Below are 12,504 nucleotides of genomic sequence, written 5' to 3'. Positions count from 1 at the left end.
GTTTTAATACAATGTTGTATTTACTTACTTTGACAATTATCGCAGTTAATCAATCGTACACAGCTTAGTCGTTATAATTTTTTTCTTCAATCAGTTGAGTTTCAATTGAATGAAACTATAAGTTCGTTATATCACTTTGGTAACAAAACGACTTTTATGCTTTATTATAGTGGTTTTTAAGCTCATACACTTATTTCGCGTTGTTTTATTAACACTTGAAGCTATAAGAAAAGAAACTTGTTTCTTTAAGTGCAGGAAAAGCAACTCGCAAAATTAATGTAATGTAACTTTATTAGTTAAACCCCTAATGTACGACAATTAATTCAATTTTGTTAATATTTCTAAGCGTTAATGTTGCTTTTCTTGCACCTTCAGAAGGAAAGAAACTTGTTTCTAAGTGAAAAACAATTGAACTTGCACCGAAACACGGAAAGAATACAATAATTTTTATAGAATAATTGAAGGGTCGCTCTACGACACACGATGGAAATTTTATCGGAACTTATGACATCTACAATGGTAATTCCTTAGGTTTATATAGCAATTAAAAACCACTAGAATGGGGATGAAATAGGAAATAGCACGCACTTGAGCCAAAATCTAGAAGTCACGTTTTCTCGCCGATTTCTAGAAAGCACGTACAGAGTATCATGTTTCTCTTGGTGTATGTGTTCTCGATCGTAGAGCAAGACCAATGATGATTCTTTTTAATAATCATTGATCCCATTACGATCGTCATTGTTTAATAAAAATTACAACCCCTTTGCGATATAAACTAATCTACATTTATGCATATAATTGATTATATATCTATCAGGCCTGATATACATACACACATATACACATACGCATACACATATACACACACATATATATACATATATATACATATATATATATATATATACATATATATATATATATATTATTTGTTATCGACGCCTGTCATTCACGAAAAAGAATATTAATATTTTTCTATACGTAAAAAATTCTTTTTTTAAATAACTCTAAACAAAAATTGTATTGCACAAAAACAAAAATTGCAACTTTATTGCATTTTAAGTGAAAATTTAATAATAGTTCTTTTATATTTATCTTAACCCTAGACAGTAATACGTAACTGGCTCATACGTAGAAGTAAAATTGGAAACCATCCCAACAATTTTTTGTTCATAAAATACTTATATTTAAGGCAAAACTACTTTATTATATGCCATTTTCTTGTTTCTTTTTTAATGCAGAAGAAAGCATTCTATGTTTTTATTACGATCAGATATATTGTAAAAAAATTACAAATTCCAAAAGAAAAAATTTCCAACAAATTTAGTAATTTGAATTTGTTTTGTGGTACATTTATACCTCAGTTGTGCTGTATAGGGTTTACAAACAGTAATCGTGAAGACAGACAGCGATACACATATAATATAAAAGTCAGTCTTGTCAATTTTTTTTACAAATATCATATAATTAAAGAATCTATAAATCATAAAATAAAAATTATTGTCAGACTGTTGAGAACTTTTATCTCAAATGAGGTGTCGATTAGGGTGGTCCAAAAGAAGTTTAATTTTGAAAATTGTTTGACGGCCCCCCTACATATCGGTGCCAATTTAAAAAAAATGAACAATCTTTTTATTTTTTTTAGAAAAAACCATATTAACATGTGACACAGACACCATTTATTTTCCTATTAATAATAGATGGGAAAAATAGATGTTTTTAAAATAATAAACATTTCTAATGTTAATTGTAATAAAGAAGCTGAGAATTTATAGGAAACTTAGAAAAATGGTCTAAGTTTAGTAATCAGTCCAAAAATATTAATTTATTTAAATGAAACTTCCACCTAGAATGTTTCAAAAGACCCACCCTTGGAATACCTTAGGGCACCCGTGAGGGTTAATTTTTAAAAAATTAATATTTCTCGATGGATTCAAAAAATTTGACCATTTTGGTCTGTCATACAATTTCGAGCTTTTTTTATGAAAAATCTTATTTTTTAGAGCACCCTATTGCCGATGTTAGAAGTCATATTAATGAAATTATATTAGTGAACAAAAATTTAATTATTCTTCTTCTTCTTCTTCGTTAACTGCAACATCTTTGTCTTTTTTCTTATGAATTTGTCCATCATTTGTTCTTTTTAATTCCCTGAAACCTGCTATTGTCTCTTGGAAACTTAAACTTCGTTCCTCTAAGATTTCAATATCTTCCTCGCTTTTTATTTGAAGAAATATTCTTGTACCTTTAAACATAAATATAATAAAAATTAAAAATACATATTTTATTAAGGAGATGCCTAATTACAAAATTTAAATGACTTTATTTTTTTTATTTTATTATATAACAATGGACTCAGGTTGGAATAGAATTTATATTTTATAACCGTTATTTTTATAAATAACTTTTTTCATTAAATTTCTTTTTGTATTAAAAAGAAGGTGTGAGATAAATACATTAACCCTTACATTTCAAATCACAGTATTCAGCCATAATGACGGAAAGCATAGAGTTTTTTAAAATCGTGTGCAAAATGGAAAATGAGAGATGTTTGGTTACAATATGAATGTAAAATGATATTGAATCCCAAATTGCAAGAATGTAATAAATAATAAAAAATTCCAAAAGTATTCTCAAGAACCAAGAAAATATACATCAAATATTTTTCTTAAATTTACGTTTTCTTAAAAATATTCTTAATTCATTGTATTATATTTAAATTAAGGCTAATTGTCACTGACCCTCTGAATCATAGCCAGTTGCATAAAGTTATTTCGCTTGAAGTGGGGAAGGCCTCTTAATGTCACTGTATTCCATGTGTCAAAGGGACTTATTTTACCGGCGAAAACAATTTACGTGCCCTTCGAAAATCCAGTGGCTAATTTTACATTTATATTATAAAACTAAAAGGTTCGTACTTTAATTTTTTAGTCGATTTCCAAAAACATTCCATGCTTTTGATCGTTTTGACCGAATATTGGCTTTTATCTGGCATATTTGGGGTATTTTACGTGAAATGTAGCAGTTACAAAAATTCCCAAAAGTTTCGTAAACTTTAGTCCTATTATATACTACTTAAAATAACAAATATTAGTAAATATATTTATTAAAATAAAATATATTTCTAAAAGGTTTTTTACATACTTTTTAATGACGATTTCTTTTTTAAAGAAATTTTAATTTGACTTTCAAAAGTGGAAAATAAATATTTCATTTTACTTTATGAGACATTTGCATTTAAAAAAGAAAATTTTTATCCTTTTTCTACGCAAATAAATTCTACATGAAAAAGCTCTACACGTTAGAATTAAATAAGATAAAACGTTTATTTTAATGTATTTAATTCTACACAGTTCAATACTTCAACTGAAAACTCTTAGCAATAATTTATTTTGAAATAAAAAAAAATTTTCATCATTTTGCTAATTCAATTTTGAATACTACGCAGTTAATTTGAAGAACGGAAAATTATACACCGTTTGATAAATTTTATTAACTACATTTAAAAAAAATTCATCAGAAATAAATTCTACAGAAGAAAACTCTGCACATTTGAATTAAATATTATTAAATGTTTAATTTTTTTTTGATATTACACCGGATAATTTTACAAATTTTAATTCTACGCAGGAAAGAAATATAATAATTTCGTTAATATAATTTTTAACTTTAAGCAGTTAAATTATACCACAAGAAACTCTTCATAACTAGATAAATTGTGTTTAAACACATTTGAAAAGAAGTTGTATCCAAATATATTCTAGAGAAAAAAGCTCTACGCAATCCAATAAAAGAAAATAAAAAATTTAATTGGACTGTGTAGTAATTTTTTCTATGAAATTTATTTGTGTCGAACTTTTTTTAAAAATTCATTTAAACAAAATTTACTGAATTGTGTAGTTTCTTGTGGTTCAATTGAATTGCGTAAATTTAAAAATCAAATTTTAATAAAATAATTATATAATTTTTATTGCGTTAAAATAAATTGTATACAATTTTGTGATGTAGTGTTTAACTGTGCAGAATGAAATAATTTTAATTAAACATTTTATTTTATTTTATTGTCATGTGTAGATTTTTTTTGTAAAATTGAATTGTGTAGAATTAATATATCTCATTTAAATATACTGTGTAAAGTTTCATTTTGTATAATTAATTGTGTAGAATTTTGTTTATTGGATTTAATTGCGTACAATAGCTACTACCCCACTTTTTACAGACTTTTTTACTGACTCGCGTAAATTTACAGACTTTACGGAAAATCAGGCAAAAATAATGACTTTTACAGACCTCCGACTTTACTGACTTTTACGGAAAATACTGATCCAGTTCGCGCCCTGCATATCTTTAATAAATAAGAGATCAGCTGCGTTTCGAAAAAAAATTTTTAATGTTAATTTTCTACAAAATTGTATTTCATTCTTATTTTCCAATATAGAAGGTTAAATTCTGATTATGAAAAATAAAGAAAATCACCATTAAAAAGTATGTTAAAGAACTTTTCAAAAACACTGCTTTCATTATGAATCTTACCTTGCGTGTTAATATTGCCTATTAAATTAACAGGGTTCCCTTTTAAGCCTTTGAAGGTACCTTTAAATGAGGCAATCCTCACTTCCATTTTGTAGGTGCCATCGGTAATGGATCCACATCCATACGTACCCAAATTTTTATGCATTCCAATACGCTCCTCTACAAATTTACTTTTAATGTAGCCATGAACTCCTGTAAACAATATTTCTCATATCAATAATATACAATACATATATAAAAATACATAATAATATATATTTAATTTTAGGGAGGTGTGTTACATAAAAATTGAAATAACTATAAATCATAAAAAAAATATAAATATATAATTTTATTATGTTTCATATTTAGGGGTAAATTTTATGAAATGCAAGAATTGTAGAGGTATAAGAAAATAGATAGAAAGTCATGAAAAATTGGTAATATATGTTTGGAGAATAGAAAGAAATTTAACATTGACCAAAAAAATGTATTTTCTTATTAAGAAAAAAGAAATCAATCAAAATACGTATAAGAAACGCTGTCTCAATAAATAATATACTATAATTTATTAAGAAGAACAAATAAAATTTTCCAGTAATGGTCGTATAGTTAAAATATACCTTAAATAATATGAGCAAAATATGAATATTTACTATAAGTTTTGATAAAAGTTGTATTTTAATTAATAAATTGTAGTGTACTATTATTTGGTAGAGTGTCTCACAATTGGGTTTACAAAAAAATGTTTTTCTCCCATTGAAATTACATAGGAAACTTTGAGCAATTTAAGCTACCTTTAAACATTAAAAAAATACAGGGGTACTGCTTTTTTAAATAGAACAATCCTAGAGGGTGAGATAATTAAAAAAATTTGTTTTAGACCATCGTAATGTGCTAACTATCGCATAGTTAAAATAGCTGACAAGCTGACAAGTTAGCGTTCCAGAATCCAACCAGTGACATATTTTACCTGACTATTTTTATTCCTGTAGAAATTAAAAAATTTTACAATAACTTTTATTACATTTCCTGACTTTTCCCTTATTTTTCTGATAAATTACACATTCTCTGAGATTTCTCTCCCTTCTTTAACTTCCCTTCATTTCTGTTAACTCTGTATAATATGAAAGTAACATTTGCATGCAATTATAATAAAATTTTTATAGAATTCTTAGAGAATTTGTACGAAATTTTTTATCGAAAATGACACAGGAATGTAAAAGGTACATTTTCCTAAGAATCATCTGATATGGTAAAAATAGTAAATAAATAATATTACTTAAAGTTTCGCCTTCATGGTGAATGACATCACTTAATGCCACTGTAGGAAAATCAAAATGTGGATCACTGATGATGATGTGCTTTCCTAGGGACGTAATTACAGTTTTTGCAAATAATTGCAATTCGTAATTAAAATTTCCGAAATTATATTCTGGCTTTGACGGTACACGGGAGAAAGCACCGTCAATATGTAAAATCTACAATTAAAAAAGAAGTATCTTATTTATATTATACAAATTTGTAACGTATTCCATGTAAATTGAAAGATTTGAAAAATTTGCATTTATATCATTAGTTTAAAATTATGGAAAATTGTTGTCGTACGTTACAGAAAGCAATTCGGGAAATATTAATTGTCTTAAAACAAAATTCTTTTCAACATATAGAGTTAAAAATTATAAACATTAGGTAACATTGTTATTTTTAAATACGGAAGAATATTGCAACATTTTACAAATGGTAATTTCAATTTATTACATTTGAAGGAGAAACGTGCAGTAAGTTGAAGTCAAATGTCCTTTTGTGAAAAAGGTTTTTAAAAAAACTATATAAAATCAACTTATTATTTTCTAAGACAATTTATGTTACTACTAGTCAAATATGCAAGTAATTAAGAAAAGAAAATTGAAAATTTTTGATAGACTGGGTGGTTCCGGGAAAATTCATTTAAAATAAAATCATTATAAACTGTATATATTTTAAAGATTCCATGTGAAAAAGCTTTCCGCGAAACATATTATCACCTAGAATAGCAATAAGTAATATTAGTATCATTGAAAATATATTAATATAAATTTTTTGAAAATTCAGAAAGTCGAGAAAAGTTTTGATGATACGTGGCAACATCGCATTTAGTTGCATTTTATAATTCATCTTTTTTTAATCGTGTAGTATAGTCAGCAGTCTTTTATCAATATTTTTTTACTGTTAGAAATAACATTGTAAATTTTGTGAGTGGTTATTTTTAAATTTCGCGCTAAACGAAGTTCAATTTTGGAAATTTCAATGTTGCCGTGTCTCAAGGAACTTTTGCTTGAGTATCTCATTTATTTCACTTTAGAAATCTTTTTTACATATTAATCAGTGGTGAAGTGTTATTTAAAAAGTCACTTATTAACATAAATATATTAACTTTAAATATACTTCTTTCTCCGTGCGCATCTCCACTTTCACCGTCATTAAAAAGAAATAAGGGTAAAACGTATTTGAAATTTTTAAATTCTTGTCACATTCACTATATGACAATTTAAATATTAATAATTAAGCGCATTTTTAAAAAATAATTATGTTACTCAATATCGCGAAATTTTAAATTAATATTTCCAGATTTTCCTGGTTGCACATAGGACAATAATTTTCTACAATTCACTTTTTATGGAATTCCTCTCATTTGCCTGTCACATGTAATTCAGAGAGGTGAACATGTTATGTGGTGTGCAATTTTCTAAATACCTCATTAACGACAATAACATTTTCTAATGCTTTAATGTCTTCCGCTCCCCATATGATGGACTGGATTTTTCTTCCCTTTCCGGTATTTAAATAAAATCTTAACAATTGTGATTTTCCTTCACCTCGCTTCTCATTTTTGCTTTGCACAAATGCAATTAATTCTCTGTAACAATTAACAATTATTTGAATATTATACTCTTTGAATGAGAGTATATGTGACCTGGTATATGAAAAGGGACTTAGGTGCAAAAAAAAGTACGACATCAGTGCCAATTACAAAGAAATTAACACGTGTTTTTTTTATAAAACAATATTAAGGTGTGCCCCCTCTTCCTCTATTACAAATACGCAAAAAATGCATTTTTTTAAAAAATCAAGAGGTTCTTATGACAATTTAAAAAAAAAAAACTCCGAATTGTAGGAGACAACAAATAATGGTCAAAGTTTAGGAATACATCGAGAAATATTAATTTCTTCAAAAGTAACCGCCACCCACGATGCCCCAGTGTCTTGGGAGTTGGTTTTTTTGAAGCAATCTGGGTGGGGATTCATTTTGCTTCCTCGTGGAGGAAGCTTAGTAGTCCTTTCGTTTATAAAACTTTTCAAAGTGTCGGAAATAAATTTTTTTCTTTATAGAAACATGTTATATGAGATCCTGATCAATTGTCCGGATGTATGTATGTGTGTGTGTGGATCCCTTTTTTGTTTAGAAGATAACTTTAACTGGTTTTAATGGATTTACATAAAATTTGGTAGGCTCATTTATCATATTAATATCTCAAATCTGACCAACGGATTTTGAAAAATACCCTAAAAAAAATTTTATCGTCTTTTTTCCAAAAATTTTTTTTTAATCGAAAAAATTTTTAAATAGAAAAATTTAAGGTTATATATAATAAAATCGTATTCCTTATGTCAAGACGAATCGATCGATATATATATATATATATATATATATATATATATATATAAAGTATACATTTGAGCTAAATTTAAAGAATTAATGAAAGTAAAAAAATCAAAAATTCACATTTAGGCAATAAAATTTTATGATTTTTTAAATTGAAGTTTATATATGAAATAATTGTATTCCTTACGTCAAGACGAATCGATCGATATATATAGAGTATACATTTGAGGAAAAATTAAAGAATTAATGAAAGTTAAAAAATCAAAATCACATTTTGGCAATAAAATTTTGCTTTCTCCACGAGAAAGCAAATTTTTTTGCTGATCGTAAAGAGGAAACAAAATGTTCATGTAATGAACATCTGAATTTACAACTTGTTTAACAACTTATTATTTCCCGACGCATTCATAAACTTTGACCATTTTTGGAGGTCTCTTTCAATCTGAGGCTCTTTTATTACAATTTTTTAATTTCTAAAAAAAATTCATTTTTAACATGTTTTTGTAATGGAAAAATAAGAGGTGTTTGTGGCGCCCCTTAATATTGCTTATTAAAAAAGGTCATTTCTTTTGAAACTGATAGTAATATGGGGGGGCATCAAACACTGTTCAAAAATATACTTTTTTGAACCAAACATATTGTAGCAATAAACATACACAGTTTTGTCCCAAAATTCCACAGCATCTACTGCTTCATTTGATGAGAAATCCATTTCTATAACAAACGAAAAATGATTAATGAATAAAATGTATATTATTCTGTTTTTAATCATGAAATAATATCATCAGAAAATAATATTTATAACACTAATAATAACAACTTATTTTTTTATATCTTTCAAAAGAAAAAAAAATAATGCAAATCTAATAAATCATTAAATGACAGAAAATATTTTAAATATACAGTATCATATAATTCTCAAATACTATGAATATCATACAAATAAAGATATATTACAAATTATATAAATTATAGAAATAATATCAATCTCAAATATTTTAAAAATTAAACAAATATACAAAATTGATAAAAATACTAAGAATAAAAAGAATATAAAACGTTCTGAAATGATATAAATCATAAAAATAACTTATATTTTAAAAGCAATTTAAATAATGCAACGTTTAAAAGCAATATAATTCAAAAATATTACAATTATTATATCAATAATTCAGAATTATTAATGTTTAATTTAAAAATTATATATATATATATATATATAATATATATTATTATTAGTTTTAGTTATTTAAATTTATATTCATGTTATAATATAATATTATTTGTCAACAATGTTTTATTTGAAATAGTTTATCTTTTGCTATTATATATATATATATATATATATATATATATCTGTGACGCGCTCCGAGGAAAGGTACCTAAGAAGCAAATCATTTGAAGGTTATGTTTGTCGTAATTTTACCTTAATTAGAAGTTAATTTTTTGCTTCCTCGTGGAGGAAGCTATGTAGTCCTTTCGTTTATAAAATTTTTAAAAAATGGTGAAAACAAATTTTCCTCTATATAGAAACATGTCATATGAGATCCTGATCAATTGTCCGGATGTATGTATGTGTGTGTGTGTATGTGTGTGTGTGGATAGTTTTTGTGAACACGATATCTTTAACAGGTTTAAATGGATTTGGATAAAATTTGGTAGGCTTATTTAACACATTAATCTCTAAAAAATGACGAGAGGATTTTTAAAAATACCCCCAAAAAATAATTTTATCGTCTTTTTTCCAAAAATTTTAATATATAATACATAATATAATTGTCTTCCTTATGTCAAGATGAATTGATTGATATATATAAAGTATAGATTTGATTGAAATTTAAAGAATTAATGAAAGTTAAAAAATCAAAAATTCACATTTTAGCTAAAAAATGTTGTGTTTATTTAAATTCATGTTTATATATGAAATAATTTTATTCCCTGTATTGAAAGAAATTGGTTTGTATATATAAAGTATAGATTTGATTTAAAATTTGAGAATTAATAAAAATTGAAAAATCGAAAATTCATATTTTAGCTAAAAAATTTTGTGTTTTTTTAAAATTCAAGTTGATGAATAAAATAATTGTATTCCTTGCATTAAAACGAATCGATTGGTATATATAAAGTTTATGTTACACTCAAAATTAATAAAAATTTTCTTTATTTTTCAAAAAATTTAATTCATTTTAAATGTTTTTAATTCGAAATGTTTTAAATCAATGAATTGAATTGGACAAATTCATTGCTTTCTTCACGAGGAAGCGAATTTTTTGCTTCACACAATGAGGAAGCATAATGTTTATGAAATAAACATAAAGGACCCCCTCCTTGTTTATTATGTAAAGTAAAATCAGTTTTTATTGAATATTTTCAATGTTATGAAGATTTAAACACCAATAATTTATATTGAGAGTTGATTCCCTTTGTGTATTTTTACGTTAAAAATCACAAAAATTACCTAAAATTTTTTGCTTCTTAGGTACCTTTCCTCGGAGCACGTCACATATATATATATATATATAATGATCATATAAGAACTTATAACATTTATAACAACAATGAAAATAATACAAATATGACAAATAATTTAAATAATGCAAATAATACAAAGAATAAGAAAAACTGAAAAATAACAAATACTACTAATAATAAATATCAATAGAAAAAGGAATTGTCATCTATAGAAACAAAAAATGAGTTACAGAAAATCTTACAAAAATATTAAATTACATAATTCATACAAATAAGAAATAATATAAACATATTATAAATTACAGTAATTATACAAATTATGCAAGTAATACTAGCAGAAAAATAAAACAATTACAAACATTAAAATTACAAAAATGAAACGAATAATAAAAATTCAATAATCATATAAATAATTATAATTATTAAAATTACAAAAGAAATGAAGAGAAGAAAAATAATATTTTTTATACAAATAATGTAAATAATAATAACAATATTATATAAATATTATACATGTTATAAATATAAATAATTTCTTTTAACAATAATAGAAATTAATTATTACATAAAAAATTTGTATAATAAAAGTCATGTATAATATATATATATATATATATTGTTATTATGTAATATAAATAATAAAAATTATAGAGATTACATAAGCAATGGAAGGAATAAAAAGAACATAAATAAGAACAAACATGAAATAATTCAAATAATAAGAAATACAATAAAAACAATTATAAAAATAATGAAAACATTATAAATTACATACATTTATAGCATAGTAAAAATTAAATAAATAATAAACACAATACAAATCAGATCAAAAATAACATTTATAATACACATTTTTTCTTCTATAATTTACATGTAATTTTATTATATAGCATTTTAAACGAGAACAACTTCATCAAATTCTAGGTATAAGATACTATTCACTGTTCGTAAACAGGGAAGAAGAAAAGATGTAAATAACAGTGTATTTACATTTTTTTCAGTCATACGATAAGTTTATGGTCAATTAGATTATATGTCTTTCTTATAATATTTTCTGTTGAGGAACTTAGAAATTTTATGTTTTTAAAAGTTGTGAATAATGTCAGGAAATAAACTGTTTTCAAATAAATTGTAATGAAAATTCTACTAAATGTGATGCGCGTTAATTTTTTTGATATTGACTTCATTATTTTGAATTATAATTTTTATGGTTTTATGGCGTATTATTTTTTAGTAAAAAATTACAAATTTGGGAATGGAATATCTCTTACTTTTAATTGTGAAAATTTACTCTTTTCATTAATATATATTTTCTTGAAATATTATTTTTACAGTAAAACTTAATACTATTTTCTTTTCATTATTTTAATGATATAGAAATTACAATTATATTATTAAAATATATTAAAGAAAGAGAAGAATAAACAGATTATTCATTAAAAATTACATTATTGACAAGACTAACCTTTTTCAATATTGCGAAGAACCTTTGGTGTTTAAGCTTTACTGTAGATCCTTTCGTGACGAACACTTGAAGAACGTATTGGAACTTATGTAGCACTATCAATGCTTTCAAATTAATCGTATAAGTAATGCGCTTCCGCCACGCGCACATTCCAAAAACCTGCCAATCATAGTTGCTCCATATAGTCAGGCATTTTGAATTATGTACGGTCTCTTTACTGGTAGCCGGGTAGAAATGAGCGTAACTGAGTCAGTCACTGACACTTGACTGTTATTAAAACGTGCAAGGGTGGACGTTTTAGTGTCAGCCAGCTAGCAGTGAACGCCTCTGGGACGCTCACTGCCATCCGACTGATATTATAACGTGCAGGTTTCTACAATGAACCACATAAAAATAAAACAAGTAAATG

General features: G+C 25.1%; 1 protein-coding gene across 1 annotated transcript; it reads right to left on the bottom strand.

The window, feature by feature from the left end:
• Positions 1 to 945: 945 nt before the first annotated feature.
• On the bottom strand, positions 946 to 12,174 carry LOC127291419 (uncharacterized). Its single transcript, XM_051320552.1, has 6 exons — positions 12,096 to 12,174; positions 8,815 to 8,872; positions 7,249 to 7,411; positions 5,795 to 5,993; positions 4,534 to 4,725; positions 946 to 2,245 (listed from the first exon to the last, which is right to left on the bottom strand). Exons 2-6 carry the CDS (start codon positions 8,868 to 8,870, stop codon positions 2,067 to 2,069), a joined length of 789 nt encoding a protein of 262 aa, XP_051176509.1. The 5' UTR covers positions 8,871 to 8,872; positions 12,096 to 12,174; the 3' UTR covers positions 946 to 2,066.
• Between the last annotated feature and the right edge of the window lie 330 nt (positions 12,175 to 12,504).

The sequence above is a fragment of the Leptopilina boulardi genome, unplaced genomic scaffold (assembly GCF_019393585.1).
Source record: "Leptopilina boulardi isolate dan_hultmark-lab unplaced genomic scaffold, ZJU_Lbou_2.1 LbouV2_10, whole genome shotgun sequence".
NCBI lineage: Eukaryota > Metazoa > Arthropoda > Insecta > Hymenoptera > Figitidae > Leptopilina > Leptopilina boulardi.
Note: the sequence above shows the minus strand (reverse complement) of the source record. Positions and strands in the feature narration are given on the sequence as shown.